The following is a 24693-nucleotide window of genomic DNA, read 5'->3' on the forward strand; positions in this document are numbered from 1 at the left end:
GGTGTCCCCGGAGTGTCTAGCTGGGGAGCTGTGCCCGGTGTCCCCGGGGAGGTGTCTGGCTGGGGAGCTGTGCCCGGTGTCCCCGGGGAGGTGTCTGGCTGGGGAGCTGTGCCCGGTGTCCCCGGGGAGGTGTCTGGCTGGGGAGCTGTGCCCGGTGTCCCCGGGGAGCTGTCTGGCTGGGGAGCTGTGCCCGGTGTCCCCGGGGAGGTGTCTGGCTGGGGAGCTGTGCCTACTTGTGCCTACTGTACAATCTGGACTGTTGAACATCTATGTCCCTGCAACTCTCCAACCTGGGGTGTCTTTTGCACTGTTTTGCTGTGAGAGTAACCACTCCTGGTCTGCTCACACACAGCCTTCAGCATGTAAGTTACTTGGCTCCCAGTTATAGTCTAGAAGTGCTGTGGCCAGCCACCCTTGAATTACACTGCATAACAACCCCAGCAAATTCCCAGTCCTAGACTTTCCTCCAGAAATGTGCATCTTGTACTGCCCAGCTCTCTCCTGGACAATGCAAATTTAGATAAAGTCTGTTGTTTCATTAATAGAAAATGATGTGCACAGCCCATGTTATCCCAAATGGAGTTTCCCAAATGCTTCAATCCAAACACACCGCTTTAGATAAAACAATAAAACAAGTTTATTAACTACAGAATGATAGATTTTAAGGGATTACAAGTAATGGGGCATAACTGTTATTTTCTTGTAACTGTTGGTTACAAGAAAATAAAACAATTAATGCTTAAGTTAAGCTAAATAGGCAGCAGGTTTAAAACAAATAAAAGGAAGTTCTTCACGCAGCACACAGTCAATGTGTGGAACTCCTTATCTGAGGAGGTTGTGAAGGCTAGGACTATAACAATGTTTAAAACAGGACTGGATAAATTCATGGTGGCTAAGTCCATAAATGGCTATTAGCTAGGATGGGTAAGAATGGTGTCCCTAGCCTCTGTTCGTCAGAGGATGGAGATGGATGGCAGGAGAGAGATCACTTGATCATTGCCTGTTAGGTTCACTCCCTCTGGGGCACCTGGCATTGGCCACTGTCGGTAGACAGATGCTGGGCTGGATGGACCTTTGGTCTGGCCCGGTACGGCCTTTCTTATGTTCTTATGTTCTAAATGAATTCAAACTCTTACCCATTGTTCCAACAGTCTTACTGGCTGAATTTTGTTCAATGTCCCAGTTCAATCTTGCTTCCTTTGTTCTTCAAGTGTTGTGGATCCCATGGGCAGAGAGAAATGGCTTCATTTGGGGCATCTGCCCTCCCTTCTTATAGTTCTTTCTTTTCTTCAAGAAGCATCTCTAGGGGAGGTTTACGAGACAGAAAGTGTGTGTGGACAGAAACCTCAAACTGTTTCTTTGTCCAGATGTAGATTTTTCACCCACACCTCTGCCCTGCCAAAAAATGGCTACTTAACCAGGTGATGGTCCATTTGATTTTGTTGACATCTGGCTGAGGGGTGAGCTTGACTTCTGTCTCTGGGCAACTTCTTTGTGGCCACTCCCCAGACTTGGAACAAGTTCAGGAACATGTCTTAGTTATATCATGCACAGGAATCTTATAACTTTACATACAAGGTTGCCGCATATATTTTACCAGGACACTGATAATCAGCAAATTATGTATTTTTAAATGATACACCACAAGGCATACTTTGTATAAAATTTATCATAATCCTGTGAAGGGGTGAACACAAGGGTACAGGCTGTCACACTGGTGACCCCGGGGGAGATGTCTGGCTGGGGAGCTGTGCCACATGAGGTCTAGGGAGGTGTCTGTCTGAGGAGCTGTCTCTGGTATCCTGGGGGAGGTGGAAGGGGTCTTGCTGGGGAGCTGTGCCTGGTGTCCCTGCGGAGGTGTCTGGCAGGGGAGCTGTGCCTGGTGTCCCTGCGGAGGTGTCTGGCAGGGGAGCTGTGCCTGGTGTCCCTGTGGGGCGTCTGTGGCTGGGGAGCTGTGCCTGGTGTTCCGGGGGGGGGGGGGGGCGCATCTGTGGCTGGGGAGCTGTGCTTGGTGTCCTCGAGGAAGTGTCTGTCAGTGCCTGGTGTCCTTGGGGGTGGTTGTGTCTGTGGCTGGGAACTGTGCCTGGTGACTATCCACGAGGGAGTGTCTGTGGCTGGGCAGCTGTGCCCGGTGTCCCCAGGCAGGTGTTGCGCTGGGGAGCTGTGCCTAGGGTTCCCAGTCCTCCAGGATTGTCCTGGAGTCTCCAGGAATCAAAGATTAATCTTTAATTAAACATTATGTCATGTGATGAAATCTCCAGGAATTTGTCCAACCAAAGTTTGCAACCCTGCCTGCGCCTGGGTTCCCTGAGGGGGTGTCTGTGGCCGGGGAGCTGTGCCTGGGGTCCCTAAGGGTGTCTGTGGCCGGGGAGCTGTGCCTGGGGTCCCTAAGGGTGTCTGTGGCCGGGGAGCTGTGCCTGGGGTCCCTAAGGGTGTCTGTGGCCGGGGAGCTGTGCCTGGGGTCCCTAAGGGTGTCTGTGGCCGGGGAGCTGTGCCTGGGGTCCTCTGTCTCAGGACCGGGAGTATCTGCCTGAGCTGAGCCTGGTGTGTGGTGCCCCAGCGGAGGTGTCCGTCCCTCTCTGTATCTGGGTGGGAGAGCTAAGAGCTGGTCAGAAAATGTTGACGAAACTGAGTTTTCAGCGAAGCCCAGGAGTGAACGTTTGCAGGCTCCTGTTTCACTTTATGCGATTTCTTTCTCGCCCACCCCAGCTCTCCGGGCAGCTGTAAACCAGCGCTTGGCGCTCCGCAGCCTCCTGGCTCTGGCTGCCCTGTAAGCTCCGCGCATCCTGTTTATGCTCCATGAGAAACACTTAGGAATGTTTCCTGGAAGCGTCCAGCCCCCCGGTTATCACTCCCTCCCCCAGCTCTCCAGGCCGGCTGGAATCTGGCACCAGATCTCCTGCTGCTGCGGTGCTGCTATTTCACAGAAGCTGCAGGCACACAGCGAAGCTGTGCTAACTAAGGCGACTTGTCTGTCCATATCTCCCCAGCGCCAGCCACACGTGCCTGGTAACCCCTTCCAGCTGCTTTCTGTGAGAATGAGGCTGCTAGGCAGGCGCTGCGTCGCTTTCCACACTTGTTTGGTTGTGGTGATTGCTCTCTCAGAGGCCAGGACATGTAAGTAGATGCAGCAGCGTCAAAACTTAGGCAAAGTTCATGCTTGCTTGTTTGTGTGAGTAATTCGGGTTGGTTTTGCCCCTTCCCTTACCCCTTGTTATGCACAGCACCTGGAAACTTACTATGCATAACAAGGCGATGGTGGCAGCGGTCTATTAATCTATCAGGCTCCTAGATTGCAGTGGTAGAAAACAACATTACTGCTTTGTACATTTGTGGAAATCATTTGCTGCTTGCCTGTTTTCTCCTGAGGACAGGTCAAGTGCCATTAAGATGGCAGAATTCAGAGTGAGTTAGGCCATTAGCCGCCATTTGTGTCAAGTTCTCTTTGCCCCAGGCATCAGAAGGAGAGGGGTTTGTTCTGAAAACGTGACAAGACTTCCAGTTTTGGCAAGGCTCGTTCTAACTTCTCCCCCCGTGTTTTTACAGACGAAACAGACCCCTTATCATCTTTGTGCAATGCCTGAACTTTGAGCTTCAGCGTTGCTCTTTTTGTTTTTCTTCAAAATGCATTAATATGGGTTGGCAAACCAAAATAGACTCCCCCTACATTGCTTTAGCTAAATGCGGAGGTAACTTTTGTTGCAGAAACAGGTTTATGTTGCTGATGTTTTTAGCACTAAAAAAATATGCAGTCCTGTGACTAAAGTAGCCTCTAAACAAGACTTGTTGAATTCAAGTTGGGGCCCTTCTTTGCTCCTGGTCAATATTTTGAATATTACTTATTTATTTCCAATGAATTGTTAATACAAGTGTAGTGTTGAGAAAGTGCTTTGGTACAGACAATTTTTACATTTGATTTATTCTTCATGTGTTTTCTTAAGTCAAATGACTGTGGTCTGAAGGTTGCCTGAGCAGCATAACTTCAAATCTGATGCTTTGAAATTAGGCAAATGCCACTGGTAATGTGGATTAGATGAAAAGACATGTCCATATAGCCTTTTGTTAATGTAGAGAGAGGAAAAATATTCTAGAAGTAATGGGGGGAGGGGGTCAGTTTGCACTCAGGTGAAACATCACTTTTTTGCTGGTGCCAGAGTAAGAACATTCACAGGGAAGTAATTTGTGGCACTAGCAGAATTAGAACCTTTAAAATGTAAGCATGTTTATGACCTGTTTAATGATTAAACAGTCAGAAAAAAACTAATATTTACCATTCAACCTTTTGTTTAAATGCTAGAGAATGATGAAAGCTCATTTTATACCTTATTTCTGTGCAGAGACTAAAAAACCCCCATTTTTCATACGCCTTTTTCTTCTTTGTTCATTCCTTCCTGCTTAATTTTCTCTTTCCTTACTCCCCCATTACATTACCCTCCCACTTATCTTTCCATGAATATTTATATTTGAAAATTAAAATTGCCATCTAGGCTAGTATTCCAGTTCCGGCTCTAACAAATGTCAGGTGCTTTCAAAAGCATCCCCAATAATTCATTTTGTTGTTATGGACTCATTAAGTTTAAGGCCAGAAGGGACCACCAGACCATCTAGTCTGACTTCCTTTATCTCACAGGCCACCACAACTACCCAGCACCTGCCTAAACCCAACAGCTGACATTTTACAGCCCACAAGTAACTAAACTAGGATGTGCCACAGGCAGAGAGTAGGAGGGCCTGAAGTATTCCCAGGCCCCTATAATATCAGGGAATTCATCCTGCAATGGCAGAGAATTGTGTAATACTATAACCATCATGGAAAGTTTGCTTTTGTTGTATGGCTGCTAATTGCTTTACGCTTTGAAGCATGAGGATGGCCAGCCCTTATACATTTTATTATATGTACTATAACTACTTACGCTGTTTAAATTCATATAAGTGGCTAATCAATTTTAACTAAAATATTTTTCTTAATAATATCCTGCAGCAGTGAGCACTGCAGGATTAGTTAGTCCTGCTCAGAGCTGGTTGGGAATTTTCTGGTGAAACAAAGTGTTGTCAGAAAATGCCAAGTAGTTGAACTCAAAATATTTTGTGAAAACATCTTGGGTTTGCCAAACTTTCGTTGAATCACAGCCAGGGTTCCATCAGAAACCTGCCCGGTTTCCTGGTGGGCTGCTTGGGACCCCCAGGTCTTCCAGGTTCTGTGCACTGCCCCAGGGCCACAGACCCAGAGAGTCCTGGCAGCTGCGGATTGAAACTGATGCGATTCTTGTCAATTCCAACACTGCTTTACAGCAGTGGTGAAACTAAAGTCAACATGATTCTTGTTAATCAACTGCTACTGGGGTCCTTAAGAGCATATTTCATTTCAGAAATGCCCACTGTCAGCATTGCCAAAACAAACAAAATTCAGAATTTCTGGTTCACTGGAAACTTAAAAAAGAAAAAACGTTTAATTCTGAATTGGAACAAAACCAAATGTTGAAATATTTAAATTTCCTGCTAACCAAAAATCCCAAATTTCAGCCAGCCCTGCTCCTCTTGTTCTTTATTATAAGAAAAAGTAAACTGGATCTTCCACATGTCCTTCTGTCGACCTTTAATTATTTTGTATGACCTTGGGGGGGAAAAAAAAGTAAATTAAAAACATTAAGGTTGCAAAGTGAAGCACTCAAAATTTAGGTAATGCCAGACTTAGCATTATTCATACAACCTTTATATAGCATCCTCATGCACATGCATTATGAGTAGGGCCCTACCAAATTCATAGCCATAAAAAATGCATCACAGATTGTGAAATCTGGTGTCCCCCTTAGAAATCTGCTCTGTTGTGCGCTTTTACCCTATACTATATAGGGGGAGCAAGTGGGGCAATTTACCCCAGGCCCCGGGCCCAGCAGGGGCCCTCATGAGAGTTTTTCGGGGCCCCTGGAGCGGGGTCCTTCACTCGCTCCGGTGGCCCTGGAAAACTCTCACGGGGCCCGGGCTTCCGGAACGTCTTCGCTCCCGATCTTCGCTGGCGGGGAGGGGTGGGGGGAGGTCCTTCCTCTCCGGGATAGAAGGACCCCCCCCCCCCCCGCTGCCGAATTACAGCCAAAGCGGGACCCGCCGCCGGAGTGCAGCCGGGTCTTCGGCGGTAATTCGGCGGCGGGGGGTGTCCTTCCGTTTCGGGACCCGCCGCCGAAGTGCCCCGAAGATCCGCGGTGGGGGCTGCACTTCGGCGGCGGGTCCCGCTTCGGCGGTAATTCGGTGGAGGGGGGTCCCCGCCGTGGGTCTTTGGGGCACTTTGGAGGCGGGTCCCGGAATGGAAGGACCCCCCGCCGCCGACTTACCGCTGAAGCGGGGCCCCCCACCGCTGAAGACCCCGGGCCCCCGGAATCCTCTGGGCAGCCCTGGGTGGCTGGGTGCCCAGCTCTGAAGGCAGTGCCCTGCCAGCAACAGCACAGAAGTAAGGGTGGCAATAGCATACATAGGTACTGACTCTGTGGGTGCTCCAGGGCTGGAGCACTCAAGGAAAAAAATTAGTAGATGTGTAGCACCTACCGGCAGCCAGGTCCCCTCCTCTCCCCCAGCGCCGCCTTGGAAGTAAAGAGTTAATTGCTACATGGCAGCTATATCACTGATTTAGCTCCACTTTCTGCAGTATTGCTATGTTTAATATATATATATTTTTTAGACCTTGTGGGCCAAATCACAGGTACGCTATGGTTGCTTTGTGTTCCTTTCGTGACACAAAACAATTGCAAACCCTTCTTAACCAGCCCATTTAAGCCAGATTTATGGCTGCTTTGCAGCACCAGAAGGCATACATAGATTGAACCGGTGAATCTGGTCCTGTGTTTTTATTTTTTTCAACAGTACTGTTTCTAAATAAGCACCTGATAAATAATTGTTAGATAATTATGGCCCATCCAGTGCCTGTCGACATCAATAGCAAGATTCTCAGTGGACTTCAGTTGTAGTTTGATCAGGCCTATTATATTCACTTTTTGTTTGACAGATTCATGAGATAATTTGCATTCTAGTAATCAAACATGCAGTATAGATAAGGATTTTTTTAAATGAAACAGCAGAATGCATATAAAGAAAGACCAGTTCAGCAGATAAACTAATATACTTTCCTTGCACTCCAATAAAAATATGGGGGGAAGCACAGGAAATCACAAAAAGAGAAGTGACAAAACCCCTTTCTGCTTCAAAGGGAGTAGGATCAGGCCTTTTGGTGGAAGTGAACAATCTGTCATTGTTAAAAGTAATAGGAAACATTGCATATTAAACATATTAAAAAAGAAATTAACCCAACTGTTGTGTATAGAAGGACTACCAACAACAGCTATGCTGTATTGCCAGGTTACAGTGGATTAGCATTACCTAACAATTTATTTACACAGTAGCGGTTACTGGAATTGGAAGGTTGTTGCTATGGGGAATCCGCCCATATGAAACTTTTTAAAGCCCTCTGTGATTATTCTTAACATACACAATTTTATTATTACTGAGGCTTGATCTCTTTCAGCCACTACTTTTTGTCCCTCTACGTGCAAAGCTGCTGCACCACTCTATCTTTATGGATGGCTCAAATGGTCATCTTTGATTAGAGAGAGACAAGATAGGCAAGGTAATATCTTTTATTGGACCAACTTCTGGTACAACAGACAAGCTTTTGAGCTCCACAGAGCCAGGGCCCGCTTTAGGCCTATTCCACCAATTCCCCTGAATCGGGCCCCATGCCCACTGAGAATCCCTTCCCTGGCTAGAGGCACCTTTTTAATTTTTACTCACCTGGCGGTGCTTCGGGTCTTCGGCAGCACTTCGGCGGTGGTTCCTTCACGTGCCGCCGAAGACCTGGAGTGAGTGAAGGACTGACCGCTGAAGTGCCGCCAAAGATTCGGAGCACCACCCGGTGAGTACAAGCCCCACATGTTTTTTTACATGTGTGTGTGTGTGTGGTTTTTTTTTTTAGTCATCCCTGCCGGGGCCCAGTCGAAACTGTTCGAATTGGGCCCTGCACTTCCTAAAGCCGGCCTTGCACAGAGCTGCTCTTCAGGTCTGGAGAAAGAAACCAGAGTGGCTGAGTTAAATACAAGGTGGCACAGATTAAGCAAAGGTTTCACACATATGGGGTATTTTTTCACAACATGAACTTTCCTTCATGGGAAAAACTTTTCCATCATCTTAACAGTTCTGTATGTGCGATTCTTCACCCTTCAGGCTTTTTCTTCACTGGTCTTGTAACATCTACAAATGGATCACTATGCAGGTGGAAGAAATGAAATACTGTGGCCAGTTCCATGCCAGCCAGAATTGCTAGCTGATCACTGAGAGAAAAGCCTGGCTCATGCTTCAGAGGTGTAGGACAGCCGGTCCATTGTGCACTTTTGCCCTGCCCTTAATATCTTGTTAAAATGAAGGTGAGGTTGAAGCCAGTTATGCTAACTTAAATCTTCAGTGTAAACCACAAGCCTATGCGACAAAAAGCAGAACAAATACACTGAGGAAGTTCTTGTGAGATGCCTACATTTGATAGGATATCCACTGATGAAGCTATTGTGAGTCCCTCGGACGCATTCCTTATATTTAATAGACTAGGTGTAGTATTGTGTTTAAGGCATGTAGACTAGTTTTAATATTGTGTTTCAGGCATTCCACCCACGAGCAATCCATAGCAAAGGATAAATGTTGTTTCAATGGGAAGGTCCACAACACTCTTGCTAATGTATCATATCATTTGCACTCTTCTCTTACTCTGTTTAGCAGTGTGTAAACCAGGGGTCTCAAACACGTGGCCTGTGCCTGCCTCCCCCCCCTTTCCCCGGCCTACTTCCAGGCCGGGGTGGGCAAACTACAGCTGCAGGATTGCCCACCTCAAGCCCCATGCCGCTCCCTGAAGCGGCTGGCATCACATCCCTGCGGCCGGGGGGCGGGCGCAGAGAAGCAGAGGGCTCCGTCCATGTGTTGCCCTGGCTTCCAGGCACTGTTCCCCCCCGCAGCTCCAATTGTCTGGGAACGGGGAACTGCAGCCAATGGGAGCTTTGGGGGAGGTACCTGGAGGTGTGGCAAGCAATGCAGGGAGCCCTGCGTCCCCCTCCCCCAGGGGCCACAGGGACATGGTTCCAGCTACTTCCCGGAGTGGAGCGGGGTGGAGCTGGGGCCGGCAACCTGCCCTGGCCCCGGTGTGCACTGCTGACACCCCAGTCCCCTGCCCTGAGCCTGCTGCCTGCACCCCAGTCCCCTGCCCTGAGCCTGCTGCCTGCACCCCAGTCCCCTGCCCTGAGCCTGCTGCCTGCACCCCAGTCCCCTGCTGCACCCCAACTCTCTGCCATGAGCCCCCTGCCTGAATCTCAACCCTCTGCTGCACCCCAAGCCCCTGCCCTGAGCCCCCTGCCACATCCCACACCCCTCCTGCACCCTGAGCCCCTGCCTGCACCCCAGCCCTCTGCTGCACCGCAACTCCCTGCCCTGAGCCCCCGCCACACCCCTCATGCTCACTCTGGGGGCAGAGAGGGGGCAGAGTTGGGATGAGGACTTCAGGGAAGGGGTTGGAATGCAGGCTGGGAAGAGGTGGAGCCTCATGGAAGGGGTGGAGTGGGGGCAGGGCCGGGGGCATCCCTCGGGCCAATGAACTAGCCCTCATGTGGCCCTCATGGTCATTTGAGTTTGAGACCCCTGGTATAAACAATGGGATGCTCATCGTTGCTGGTATATACATGCTAGTGCATCAAGATTTCAGATACTCAATACAATCCTCTGTCTGACCATAACTTATATCTGCCTGAACTGATTCTCATAGGACAATAATGAATATTATGGACACCCTGTCTGATTATGCCCTGCAGGCCTCATACGTTCATTCTAATCTGATAAGGTAAATTGTGAAAATGCTAATTAGTGCAATGCAGGTATAGAACTGTTGTGCCCATCAGCTAACATGTCAGCCTCACCCTCTAACCCTATGACTTGGACTTTTTCCAGGTCTGTTTATCCATATCTTTCTTGTTAACTAGGAACAGCCAAAAACAAATACAGCAACAGAAAAACCCTAATCTAATTTAGATGCTGTATCTGCAGTACCATGTGAGGAATGTATTAAGGGCTTGATTCAAAACTCATTGAAATCAGTGGGAGTCTTTCCACTTTGAATCAGATCCCAGTAGAATAGTGATTATTGCTACAACAAAATATTCTCCAACTAATTCATTTATTCACAAGACATTTAAAATTAAAAGTCAGTAATAAGAGCAACATGGAGATGTTCAAAAAGTAAATAGCGATACACATGCAGCATTACACCTATAAAAATATATAGATTGTCTGTAAGTATCTCCATTAACATTTGTAGAGGGACATGAATTTCCTTTCACAACATCAGCCCAAACATTTTTCAAGCTGTGCCACTAGCATCATCTCCTGAGATTTTGCATTGTGTACTGGGTTGTTAACCTTAGGTTGTGAAGTATTCATAAAGTATTTACTTTAGAAGTATTAGCAGGCATCTCTTGGCTTATAAAAAGCACTTATGGCCTCATATAAAATAAGTGGTTCACAGAATACCTTACTTCTAAGTAATTAAAGCAGGTTATTCGAACATTGTAAGATTCTGCATAATTTTTCATCCTGCCTGTCAAGTCTCTCCCTTTTTTTAGAATACCCAGGATTAAAACAATGTTTTCCAGTAACACAGTGACATTTAAATGATGCTCTGGGCATGGCTTTGTACAAAAAGATCTAAGAATCCCTGTAAATGTCAATCAGGATTTTTATTTATTTATTTAGGCAACTAACACACAGATAAAGCAATCCTGAAATATCCTTCCTCTCTCCCACATTGCCTGATAATGTTGCACATGGCTACAGCATGACTACCAACTGAATTCTGATTTTTGTTCCAGCACCTCACTCTAAGTTAATTTTTACCCTACCACATTGCTGAGCTGTACAATGTGAAAAATGTTTGGTTCTACAAAGTTTTGTCTCAGCAGTATGCCTCCGAGTTCCTGGTTAGGAAACGTCGAGCCAATTCTTTTATGGAAGAAAGTAAGAAGGGAAATTTAGAAAGAGAATGCATTGAAGAACTGTGCAATAAAGAAGAAGCCAGAGAAATATTTGAAAATAATCCTGAAACGGTAAGAATTTGATGAGCATTTGAGAACTGGAGAACAGTTTTGTGCAGAGGAGGAAGAAAAAAAAACTGGAAATGCATAGGTTTCTATATAGCAGGGCTAAAAAGCATTCATACCAAGAGTAAAATTCTTCCACGTGCAGAGTGCCAGCCCAGTGCATATGCACGTTACCTATTAAGGGAGGCAGATCAGATGCACAAAGTATGGCTGTGCATACTTTCCTTTGATTTTTTTTTTTAAGGCACAAATTTCCCAGCACTCCATGCATGGAATACCCATTGGCCTCAAATGAGAATTCTACAGAGAGACCACTTGCAGAACAAAACATCTCCTAACAAATTACTTGTGCAGCCATTTTTATCATAAACATATTGGGCACCTTTGCTGGAGGACTTTCTTCTAAGTACAAGAGTCTAGTGCCTGAGTTCATACATAGCACACTGGATCTACAATGTTAAATGTTTGAGACATTAAATTTGCATTACAGAATGGACCTTAATCGGTAGATATCTAAAGTTAGAAAATGAATTATTTTATTTTTGGTTGTAAATAAAGTCTGTATTGTTTGCATGATCTGCCTTTGATCAAATAGCACAAGCTACTTTTAGTGTTAGGATTATAGTTTTTAATTAAAAAAAATACCACATAAGGGTGCAGTATTATTAATCACTTAGTTAAATAAAAAGCCTAAACATTTGTCCATTTCATTTGAAATATAAATACATGTTCAAAGCTAGATTTTTAGTACCTATCATTACTAGGTGCAATTTTATTTCCAGGATTAATTTTGGGTGAAAATCTTGCCATATGGAGGGAAGGGGGTGGGATTTTCAAAGGCAGAAAGGACAGTTGTGTCCAGCTCCCATTAATTGCCCTTTATACCTTTTGAAAATCTCCTTCTAGGCATCCAAATATCTGACTGCACCTGCAAATCAGGCCTTTGTGTCTACAAAAAGACAGGTCAAGATTCCTTTGAAAAAAAGTCTAAATTATTTCTCTTTTAGATCTTATCTGCTGTAAGGTTTGACTCAGACTGCCACTCTGTACAAGACTTTTAGGCAGGGCCGGCTTTGGCAAGTGCGGGACCCGATTCCTGGGGGGTGGGGCTTGTACTCCCCGGGTGGTGCGCCCAGTCTTTGGCAGCACTTTGGATTGCCAGCTGGGCGAGCGGGGCCGTGGGGCTGCCGCGCTCCAGCCGGGGTCACTGGGCTTGCTGTGCTCTTGCTGGCGCTCTGGCCAGGGGAGCGGGGCCTCCAAAGAGTAAAAAAAATTAAAAAGGCACCTAAGGAGTGGGGCCCTCTTAGGCGCGGGGGCCGATTCCGGGGAATCAGACGAATCGGCCTAAAGCCGGCCTTGCTTTTAGGCACAAACAGTACAAAGAACAATTTTGCACCTCGTGATTTTTGGAACCTCCATAGTGTGCGCTGACTCAGCAAAGGACAAACTGGTCCTTTCTCCCTCTCTGACACAGAGAGAAATGCTATTCAGTGCTGAATCCTAATCTCCAACTTGGAGAGCAGAACCATAAAGGGAGAGGATTCCTCACCTATTTTTTTTCTGCCCTTCCCCTCCCTTTGGTAATCTGGAGCCCTGTGTTTAAATGTAAAAGCAAGTTTTATACAAGATTCCTAGTTGATTCCATAGATGAATAAAAATGAGAATTGATGGACCTCTTCTTTCTTTCATCTCCTTTTTCAATTACAGCACAAATACCTTTCAGTAAGTGTCTAGTTAACCTTTTATAATAATTCCAATTATCTTAAAACTTACTAAACTTCTCTTATTCTTTTTACAGGAATATTTTTACCCCAAATATTTAAGTAAGTACCAATCCCCATCAACCCATAAAAAACACACCTCCTTGTGTGCTGTACTTTATCATGGAGTTTGTATGATATGGAGGGCTTTCTTCCCACTTGCATACTATCAGTTGCAATAGCTGGGTGTTTTTCTTTTGAATTCTGATGTCCAGTAACTCACAAGCTCTTCTGTACAGTTAGAACCTGACTGAGCCATTCAGAATGTGAGGCTGTGATTAGGTGTCCTTAATGTGTCAACTGGTTTTCTAGCTCAAACTGTGAGAATAAGCTCTTTGAAGGTGCAGTGCTTAATTTCTGTTTTGATGAATTCAGTTTAAATGGGTGTTTGGCCCATAAGCAGATTGTGTTGGTTTGTATTTACAGCCTGCCTCGGCTCCCATCGAGCAGGGATTTTCAGGATTCCTGATGTTACTTCAGGTTCCTCAACTGACCTGAGAACCTGTGTGAAAGGTAAGAATTTATTATATAAATTTCACAAACAGTACTGAGACAGAGTTATGGTGTATCTAATACTGATTTGGGTTTAAACATACACCCCTCTTCCCCCGAGCAGTCCAGTTATCTAGAAAGTAAAATTACATTCAAAATAGTAGAGCAGGAGTCGGCAGCCTTTCAGAAGTGGTGTGCCGAGTCTTCATTTATTCACTCTAATTTAAGGTTTCGCGTGCCAGTAATACATTTTAACGTTTTTAGAAGGTCTCTTTCTATAAGTTTATAATATATAACTAAACTGTTGTTGTATGTAAAGTAAATAAGGTTTTTAAAATGTTTAAGAAGCTTCATTTAAAATTAAAATGCAGAGCCCCTCGGACCAGTGGCCAGGACCCGGACACTGAAAATCAGCTCGTGTGCCGCCTTCGGCACACGTGCCATAGGTTGCCTACCCCTGTAGTAAAGTTTATTCTCACTCTTGAGTAATACTCTGGGGGAATTCTGCGCCAAAAAAAATTAAAAATTCTGCACACAGTATTTTAAAATTCTGCATATTTTATGTCAAAATAACAGAATATAATCATGACCGTTACAATTATTTTGGTAATTTATTTCAAAATATCTGGTCAGGAAGTATGTCTGTAATAATACAGACCCAAAAAAAGATTCTGGTAATTTTTTTTTGACAAATAGATTCCTTACTAGGCATATTAAAATAGAACTTGGAGTTCATCAATTCACCCTATTCTCTTTCCTCATGCCCCCCATCGCCCAATTCATCTCATTCCTTCCATTCACCCACACTCACCCCTGCCAATCCAACCTATCCTCCCCCGGCTCAGAACCCCCATAAATTTCCAGTGATCTCTTCCTTCTATCCAATCTCCTCTTGCTCAGGAACACCCTTCCCTCTTAATTCCCCTCCATCCACACACTTCCTGCCCACCAAGCTCACTTGTGGTTGGACCTAAGGAAACAGAAGGAGAGAGGCAGAAAGGAAAGTCTTTGGCTGCAGGAAGAATGTGTAGAGAGTCCCATAGCTTGCTTTTGTGGAGTTAATCTATGTTAGCCACTCATCGGCCATATTCCCTTCCCTGTGCCTACACCCTCTTCTGCCTGAGCTGGAGTCACCTATTTGCAGCAGGTAATACTGCACCCTGCAATGCAGCAGCCTTTCTATAGGTGCTATACACTTTCTGTGGTGTGACATAATCAGTGGGGCTCACCTACAGCAGCCACTCAATGACCAGCTGCCCCTGGATGTAATTGACAAATATGCAAACAAAATAAGATTACTTTCTGTTTTTCAGTTCTTATGAGCAGGTTGAAGTCAATGGGGGTACTGCAGGTTTGGGTCTATATAATATGATAGTAGCCATCCAATTCACTGTTCTGAATCATCTGATATAACCAATCCCTTTTTTCCTTCCCTTTCTATTATTACTAGGGTGACCAGATGTCCCGATTTTTGGGTCTTTTTCTTATAAGGCTCCTATTACCCCACACCCCGTCCTGATTTTTCACATTTGCTGTCTGGTCACCCTAATTAGTACTAGTGTTTTAAAACACCACATTTTAAAAAGCAATCCTCAAAAAGCTACAGGCCCACTCTTCACAAACATGTAATCCCAAAGTAGGAGCAAGACATTTGTAAATATGAAAGACCTTGAAAAAAACTAATCTGTAAAGCTATCAGCAAACTGAAGCAAGAATAAACTCATTAGGCACCCCAGCATGTTGATGTAAGGCAAAGAAAGCGGGGGAAAATAGTCAAAGTATAAACTTACCTACCAACTTAGGGAAGTACAGGGTAAAACAATAGGCTCTGCGTTCTCCCTGTGGTAGACATGTTGCACCTCACTTTACATTGCCACGCAGGGATGCACAGAACGTTCTCGATTCCTCTCCATGCTCCAATTTTTTATTTTTGTAACTGAATTTAAAGTTAGTGAAAGCTGCCAGTTGGATAGCACTGGGAAGTGAAGTTTCCAGTTTGTCAATGGAGCATATACAGCACAGGCAGCAGGGGTGTGAGCATCCACACAAATGTATCACCTCTAGCATGACAAAGGAATTGGTCTCTGTACCTTTCAGACCTTGGCCTCTGCTGAGACAACTGGGATGATGATGATTGATGGTGCAGACAGCTATTGACTAAGAACTGAACTGAGACCTCTAGGTTAATTTACCTATGCCACTGAAGAGCCATCGTTTGGTAGTGGCTTGCTGCTATTACCAACCTGGGCCTGTCTGCACTCAGTAGTAACAAGCACTGTATACCAATTCCCATGAGCCATTCATTTCATAATGGTCTTCTCTTGGTTAGGGGAAAATGTTGCTGATCCATAACTGGTAATAGCAGCAAAGAGTCCTGTGGCACTTTATAGACTAACAGACATATTGGAGCATGAGCTTTCGTGGGTGAATACCCACTGCGTCGGATTCACATGCATCTGACGAAGTGGGTATTCACCCATGAAAGCTCATGCTCCAATATGTCTGTTAGTCTATAAAGTGCCACAGGACTCTTTGCTGCTTTTACAGATCCAGACTAACACGGCTACCCCTCTGATACATAACTGGTAATGTTGTCTTTGGACTAGCTGCCAAAGGGGACAAAGTGCGTTGTAACTTTTGAGGTAACTTACCTCTGGGAAGAATTAATAGAAGGACATGTGCTATGTGGATGCTTTTTCTTGTGTGGCAAGCTTTTTCCTTCTTGTGAAGGGTGACTATCAGAGGAAAGGAGATAGAAAACAAGATTATGGAAAAGCAGAGTGTAAAAATCACCTTTTTTTCCCCCTGATCTTTTCCCCTCTGTATACACAGAAATTTCAAACCAATGTAGCCCTCTGCCATGCAATGAAGATGGATATATGGAATGCATTGATGGGCAAGCCAGATACACTTGTGTCTGTAAACCAGGCTGGCAAGGAGAGAGATGTGAAGAAGGTACAGTTCATATTGTGACTATGGTGGTAGTAACTGTTACTATGGTTGAAATTAGAGCATTATTAACAATACCATATTTTTAAATAGATAAATGAGGCAGCAAATAGCCTCTGTTAGATTAAGATTTCTTGGGCTCCCTCCCTCCCCTTCTGTGACATACCAGGGCACAATCCAGACCAATGAATTGCTGTGTCACCCCAGGTCTGTAACCCGGGCAAGGGGGTGTCCTTCACAATGCCTTGCTGCTGTAGCCTCTAATCTGGACTGCTCACAAACTGGCCCCAGCTATGTCTGTATGTGCTGCAACCAGCCAGCTACAAATTGGCTCTTATCAGTCTTAAAGATTACCACAGGGTGATCCCAGCACACTCCCAGTCCCAGATTTCTCCTCAGAAACATATGACCTGTACTGCCCAGCCCTCTCCTGGACAGTACAGGACTTGGGACGCCGCTTGTGTAGGGAAAGCCCCTAGTGAGCCGGGCCAGTTTTTTTACCTGCTGCGTCCACAAGTTCGGCCACTGAGAGCCGCAATCGGCCAAACTTGCGGACCTGGCAGGTAAACAAACCGGCTCAGCCCGCCAGGGGCTTTCCCTGCACAAGCGGCGTCCCAAGTTTGGGAAACACTGCCTTAAAGGGAATTACATGCACAACTTTTTACCCCAAATGAAATTACCCAAACAATTCAATTTGAACACACTGGATTAGATAAAACAATAAAACAAGTTTATTAACTACAAAGAGAGAGAGATCTCAAGTGAGTACAAGTAATGAAAGATAAGTCAGACATGTTTACAAGAAAAATAAAGATAAAATGCTACTGGTGACTAACTTAAACTATATTAGATTCAAAGCAAAGTTTTCTCACCTGTGTCAAAGGAAACTCTATGCTGTTTCTTTGCTAAGATGTAGATTTTTGCCCCACCCTCGTTCCTGCCACAGAATGGCCACTTTGCTGGTAATTGTCCATCAGCCTTGTATACACCTGGCTGAGGCATCTTGCCTTTTGTCTCTGAGGGACTGGTTTGACCACTCCCCAAATTTATCTGGAAAATATATTTTTAGTCATAATTTCAGTTTATAACTTCACATAACACTACTGCCATAACATTACTGATCAGCAAATTGAGTTTTTAAATACTTCACAAGACATGACTTGTACAGAAGTTACTACAATAGTGTATGGGTGTGAACATGGATATATTCTGTTACACCTTCTAGATATAAATGAATGTGAAGATCCAGCAAATAAAAATGGAGGTTGTAGCCACGGCTGTACTAATTTTCCTGGAAGCTACCGCTGTTCCTGTGACAATGGATACTATATGCTTCCAAATAAACAGGACTGCAAAGGTAAGAAAGGACACTTAAAAACATCATTGTATGAAAAGAAATTATGTTTGGATACTACCAATTAGAGAATTTAGGCTGAACTATAGCTACTGTCCCTTTAAATTTTCCCCTCCTATTTCAAGCCAAATTCTGCTATCTGATGCATATTTGATTCCCATTGATATGCCCAACTTAGTTCACTACTAGGGTTGTGTAGGCCTTTTTACATGAACCCAGGCTAGTTAGTTAATGAAACTTGGGCTTGCGTCACAAACCTCAGACTTAAACCAGTTTCAGAGCCCAAGTCAAGTTTCTAGAATGCAAAGGGCAATTCACATTCTTAGCCTGAAACAGTCTGTGAAAATCTGTGGCTTTGATTGGATTTCACTCTCTGAGTTTTGGTTTCCTTCACTTGAAAGGAAAATATTAATGAATTCTGAAGATGCGCTTTATTAGGATGACCAGCTGTCCAGATTTTACAGGGACAGTCCTGATATTTGGGGCTTTGTCTTATATTGGTGCCTATTACCTCCCACTCCTGTCCTGATTTTTCACACTGGCTATCTGGTCATCCTACTCTTTATATAGGGAAAGGCTTGTGCTGCATTGCATCACTATAATTACTTGCAGGGTGTAGCCCAAAGGCCTTTTCATTGACTATAGATTTAAGTCTTTATTTTGGAATAAAATTCCAGGTAAAGGGCATGTGTTAATATAGTTAGCAGAAAAATGTGATGGCATTTTGGCAAGAAAATAGCTTACTTCATTCTAGTATTGCATTTCTTTACTATTCAAAATTTTTCTGTTGAACTGCAGTAACTGGTATGGATACCATCGTCAGAAGATATAAAGGGACAGACCTTCAGGCTGGCTTTCACTGGGCTTCTGTTTAGGGCATGTACTTTTGTGGACACAAATAATCAATGACACTGTGACTCCTATATAATCCCATTGCAATACTGCAGTCTGACAAATGCAGGCTCACAAGTTGGTTGAACGGAGCCTGTTCATATACTTTTAATCCTTTAGAGCTAGATTGTGCACCCCCCTGGCTCATGTTGATGAGCCCTTGTTCACACAAGTAGTCCCTCTGATGCCAGAGAGGTTACCTGCCATTAATGAGGGCTCACCAATATGAGTAACAGCTGCACAATCTAGCTCTCAATCAGGAATGATGATGAACAGAGCATTACAGTAAACACATTTGTGCTACTTTTCCCCCTTTCAACCTCTGACACATTGTCCCTTTTCCTTGGATCCATAGTACAGCCTGCAGAGTATCAAGGTACACAGAAGGAGACTTCACTTGGGGGCAAGGTAAAATTTCCTGCAGAATCCTCTGGAAGTCTCCCTTACAAAGGAGACTATGCCAAAACCTAGCAAGATCTGCCAGAATTGTGATTTTTTTGTTTTTGTTTTGCCCTTACAATCTTGAGGCAGGGTAAAATGTCATGAGAAAAACTTTATTCTCAGTAACACTTCTGAATTTATAGACCGGGATGAATGTACGATACATCCAAACATCTGTGGGACAGCACAGTGCAAGAACAACCCTGGCAAATATAAATGTGAATGTGCGGAAGGCTACACATATAATTCAACTTCAAAGAATTGTGAAGGTAAAAGGTTTGTTTTGGTTTTTTTTTTTTTAAATAACTGTTGTGACAATTTGGGAAATCTGTCTATATGAAACTTACAAATTCTAGTTGCATCATTAAATGCCTCCATGAACATGGAATCAGCCATCTGCTACCATCTCTCCCAGGTCAAGGACAATAGAGAGTTGTTAACTTAAAACAGTTCCCATTCAGATGGGAGCACCGTAGAACAATGGGCTGGCTAAAGTTTAGACAATCCAGGTATCTTATGTGCTTTGCAGAGAGTGGGGTTTGGAGCAGTGGAAGGGAACAAAGACACAAGATGTGTCAGAGAGAGGGTTTACAAACACAAAGGGTACAGCCATCTCAGAGCCCAGGTCAAACCGACTCAGGCTTGTACTTCGGGGCTGAAAATAGCAGTGTAGACTGGAGGGTCAGCCCGAGCCCAAATATCTACACTGCTCTCTTAGCCCTGCAAGCCTGAGTCAGTTGACCTGGGGTATGAGACTCTCTGTTGCAGGGGGGATTTTTTGTTTTTGATTTTTTCTGCAGTGTAGATGTACCCAAAGGTTGAGGAGGGACTCAAAAGGGAAGCTTTTTGATTACCAGATTAACTGGTGGCAAAGGATACTGTCTGCAGGGGTCAGGGAAAGATCCAGTAATTGGGAGAAGCCCTAAGCTGGGGGAGTGAGATTCAATACAGGGGACTTGGAGCCCTGGCAAGATACCAGCTGAAATCCCAAAGAATGCTCAAGGGTGGTGAGGAAACTGAGGAATGGCGTACAAGTGTTCATTGTTTTGCCTAGATCTGTATATCTCTTGTGCTGTCTAAAGTAAAGAGTGAGCGATTTAGAAACTCCTCTGCAAAGTCTGTTATTTGTTTTGTTTTTCTGAAAGGGTGAACTATGAACCAGTGGGTGACTACTCACAAGACAAGCTCTAGGGAAGGGCTTTGCTTACACTACGGAAGTGTGTTGGGGGTCAGCACGCGTGCTAAGGGCCGCGTGCAGCTGGGCTGTGGGGTCCATCCTCCATGCAGGGGTATATGAGAGAGTTTGTGCCCAAGAAGTGTGCCAGAGTTTGCAGCCAGAGATTGTAGCTGGAGCCTACCCTGTGATCATGGGGGGCTTCAAGGCACACAGGCCCAGCAAGTGGGTCTAACACAGCAGCCTGGTGATGGTCCAGCAGTGGTATCTCAACCAGGGCTGTTACAATTGCTACAACATATAAAACAACTTTCTACCCACTTCTATGGGTATATTAATCACCCCATTTTGTGTCACTATCATTCAAATGTTGGGTGCTCATTGATACTGAGTCAATCTGGCTACTCTTCATAAAGGGTGCAAATATAATACCGGAGGGATTCACTCTCAAAATATTGGGACCTGAGACCGCCATTTAAAAATGGTCCATTCCTCTCCCGCACCCAGTACACCTCCTCCATGCAATCTAATACACCTCTACCTCGATATAACGCTGTCCTTGGGAGCCAAAAAATCTTACCGCGGCATAGGTGAAACCATGTTATATTGAACTTGCTTTGAACCACCAGAGTGCGCTGCTCTTCCCCCCCCCTCCCCCCCGAGCACTGCTTTACTGCGGGGGAGGGACAGCTCAGTGGTTTGAGCATTGGCCTGCTAAACCCAGGGTTGTGAGTTCAATCCTTGAGGGGGCCAATTAGGGATCTGGGGCAAAAATTGGTCCTGCTAGTGAAGGCAGGGGGCTGGACTTGATGACCTTTCAAGATCCCTCCCAGTTCTAGGAGATTGATATAGCTCCAATTATTTATTACCTATATCCAAATTTGTGTTATATCGGGTAGCGTTATATCGAGGTAGCGGTGTATCGAGGTAGCGGTGTATATGAGTTGTCAGAAGACGACTGTCCTTTCAGAAAATTTCTAGAGAGAGAAGAACATTTCTTTATGAAATCAGCATGTGGAAGAAAGGGTCCCTCCAGAGAAAGTTGCCGTAACTATTCATGCTGAAGGTGAATATATATTTAGCTAGTAGTAGAGCTCTGAAAAGGCACTGTACAAATATTCAAATGTCTAATTTGCCTTTAAAAAAATTTGAGTATTTGCAGATTTGATTCTGGATCATTTTAATTCATCCCACCAGCTTTAATGTTTGCTATACAGTGGAAATAATGAAATTCCAGCGGGTGGGGGAAAAAAAAAGAAGAACTTTTAGGATTTTATCTTAGGAGGAAATTTGCCATGTTTGCAGTTTAACACAAGCTCTTTATAGCACAGGGAGTGCTGTAAACACAAATGGTGACCTGCAGATACTGCCTTTTTATTATCACACCAAAAATAAATAAATAAATAAATAGACAGCCTTACAAATAGTTCTTTGCTAGCAGTGACATCTGTTCTCCCTTGCCCAATTACTGTGGAATTAAAGAGAGGATACTAACAGATTTGTAACTGTGTATACTAGGATTAAAAAGACACTATGGTTTCAAGGAACAATCTGAAATAGTTTCCCCCTCCCCTCTTGTGTACATCTAGGTTGTGTGGGGTTCTCCTTAAGTGTACATTTTTACTTTTAAAATTGGGATCCTGAACAGTTGTGAGACTAAGGATATTAACAAAAGCAGGGTTGTGCAGATGGACAGCAACTTAGCCTGTCTGAAGGTTGGCAACATGTATGTTTCCACTGTCAAGTTGAAGGGCCAGATTCACTCCTGTGGATCAGTAACGACAGAGTTACACAAACACGCATACCTACACACACACACAGAGACTATCCTGGTAGCTGCTGCAAAGGGAGGAGGTAGGATTCTCCTCCCTTACCCCCGGAGAGGGCTGCTGAAGTATCAGCATCTCCCTCTTCTGGGGGTTCTGTGAATGGAAAGCAGCTGTAAAATCCAGTCAGGGTTCATAAACATCCCTCCAGTAGAAACTGCCTAGAATAGGTACTGACTTTGCTCATCCCCCTCCGACCACTTGTGTGGCTGTATCAGCCCACTATAGCCACCCTGGCAAAGCAGGTCTTCCTGGAGACTAGCACTTGCTGCACGCCCTTGCCCTCCAAGCAGACATACCAGCTCTGAGGCCACAGTTTGCATTGTCAGAATCCTGGAGGTGAATCAAACCTGGGGTTTAAAACACAATAGAAGTTGATTTAAAGAATCACATAAGCCCACTACAGTTTAACTTGGATATTGATCGTGTCTTCAGCTCCACACATCTTTATCCTTCCTGAACAGACTGTTTCTCCTAAACAGGCCCTTGGTCAACTAAACTAACAGCAAAAGACAGTAAGATTGGGCATTTTAATAGGTATAGGGCCTTTCCTCCAAGCATCTCAAAACCCTTCAGAAGTATTAGTTGTCTAGTCCTCTCAACACACCAAGGAAGTATCTGCCACGTAAATTATGGGGAACCTCTGGCACAGAGAGGTTAAATGACATGTGCTAGGTCACTCAGTGAGTCAGTGTCAAGTACTAGAATCGAAGCCAGGAATCCTGGGAACTAGTTTCTGGTTCTGCCCAATACATTATGCTCACCACTTTATAAAGTAGAGCTTAAAGAGGAGATCTTGAATTTAATTTTTAAAAACCTAGCATGTTACAAAACCAAATCATGTTTTAAAAAGATATTTACTAGCATGCTATCATTTATTTACATCAAAAGGGCAGTGCATTTCAGAACCAGCATTGCAAAATTTCTTTATACATTGCCCTTAGCTCATGCCTACAAAGCCTCTCACCTCACGAGAAATTTTGCTTGTTTTCATATTAGAAATGTAACAAATTTGCCTTTCTCACAACTTCTCTTTTCTACATTATTTATTGCACATAGCCAACAACATGAAAAAGGTAGTGGGTTTACCTCCTTAACAGCCAAGTGGTTTTGGCTTTTAATCTCCCTAAATTGGTCTCTATAGACTCCACTTGAACTGTCCGGGCTTTGCAGCTTAGGAAAATTACTACATGTTAGTCAGAGGAAGTACCTCTCCCTCAGATGTGACTGTACAGAACTGATTTTGGCTTGATGTGAATAGACTCTGGGTATGTTTACACTTATCATTTAAAGCGCAAAAAGTCCCTTTTTCTCGGTAAAACTGCAGGAGCGTCTACACTTGTTAATGACTTTTTGCGGTGAAACTCAGAAGTTTCACCGCAAAAAGAAAACCACCTTCACGAGAGACATACAGCTCTTACTGCTGTTCTTTTTGTGTTGCTGTGAAAGTGAAGACATGTTCCACCAGTGTAAACACCTTTTGGCCTCTGAAGGCTATCCCACAGTTCCAAAAGCGACCACTCTAGCCAGCATCTCCACTGCTCCAATGCACGGACATGCACCCCCTCCCCCTGTGTAAACCCCGGGAAGTTTGAAGCTTCCTTTCCCTTTGTTTGTAGATGTGGCGGGAAAGGAACAGACAGCAGGAGTTTTTTTTTAAAAAAAAATGCCATTGAAGAAACAAGGAAATAATGGGGCTCCTGAGACATGAAGCCAGGGCAGCACCGGGCACTGAGCAGAGACCCAGAATGCCTTCTGCTCCCTCCCCTGCACAAGACCTATAGAGAGAGCTGCCCTGTGGGACAGCTGCCCTACAGCGCTGCTCTCATCAGCGATGGAAGTGCTGGTAGTGTACACACTCTCTGACGCCTGAGGAATTGAGTGAGTACACAAACCAGCGCTTTACTTTCACTGGTTCCCTATCACTGATGAAACTTACAGCTCAAAAACTCTGTAAGTGTGGACATACCCTCTGTCTCTGCTCCACACAATTGCCATGTATACTGTTAGGACGGTAGTAACTCTTGCAGCTTGTAAGCCCTTGGGTGGCACAAGAGGAGAGTGGCCCAGAACAGGTAGTAGTGATAGACAGGTGGCAGAAGTTCATTTATGTCTACTCCGCTCTTCTGCATTGCTCTGTAATTCTCAGCCATGCAGCTCAGCTTTGTAGTTCAGCCTTGCCCTGCCTCACTGCACAGTTTCCATATCAGACTTGCTGGGGTTGTTCATCCAGAAGGCAATGTAAATTTCAGCCTGGAGAGGGCCCTTTAATATTTTAATACATCATCATCACCACCACCGACAGGATTCACATTCCAATACAGAACTGTCTTGCCCATTGTTGCATTAACTTAATGTACTTGTCTTTAGAACATTAAATGATTGTTCAGTCTAAGTCTCATGTAATGTGCTTCCGTTTCACTGCAGATGTGGATGAATGTGCTGAAAACACTTGTGCTCAAGAGTGTGTCAATTCTCCAGGAAGCTATGCCTGCTATTGTGATGGCAAGAAAGGGTTCAAGCTTTCTAAGGACAGGAAGCACTGTGAGGTAAAACTGCATAATGTGAGCTTGCTGGGGAAATTGCAGAGTTGGGTGTTTCTCCATGACAGGATGAGGTAGATTAGGAAAAGTACCAAAGCCAGTTTCAAAATTGCTGGGAAAATGCTGCAGGCTTTGAGTTGAGGCATGTT

General features: G+C 44.6%; 1 protein-coding gene across 5 annotated transcripts in view; it reads left to right on the plus strand.

The window, feature by feature from the left end:
- PROS1 (protein S) overlaps window positions 1-24693 on the plus strand; it is a 95202-nt gene that overhangs the window by 43377 nt on the left and 27132 nt on the right. The window contains exons 1-9 of one of the 5 annotated variants that reach the window (XM_039525012.1): window positions 2879-3117; window positions 10963-11120; window positions 12822-12836; window positions 12913-12937; window positions 13301-13387; window positions 16199-16321; window positions 17541-17672; window positions 19145-19270; window positions 24429-24550. In XM_039525012.1, the coding sequence (XP_039380946.1) occupies window positions 3039-3117; window positions 10963-11120; window positions 12822-12836; window positions 12913-12937; window positions 13301-13387; window positions 16199-16321; window positions 17541-17672; window positions 19145-19270; window positions 24429-24550 (867 nt within the window). In that variant the 5' untranslated portion in view covers window positions 2879-3038. Of the gene's footprint in view, window positions 1-2878; window positions 3118-8265; window positions 8409-10962; window positions 11121-12821; window positions 12837-12912; window positions 12938-13300; window positions 13388-16198; window positions 16322-17540; window positions 17673-19144; window positions 19271-24428; window positions 24551-24693 lie in introns of those variants that run through there. The other 4 variants (XM_039525044.1, XM_039525035.1, XM_039525026.1 and 1 more) reach the window with 4 other exon arrangements.

This window comes from Mauremys reevesii, linkage group 1 (genome assembly GCF_016161935.1).
Source record: "Mauremys reevesii isolate NIE-2019 linkage group 1, ASM1616193v1, whole genome shotgun sequence".
Lineage (NCBI taxonomy): Eukaryota > Metazoa > Chordata > Testudines > Geoemydidae > Mauremys > Mauremys reevesii.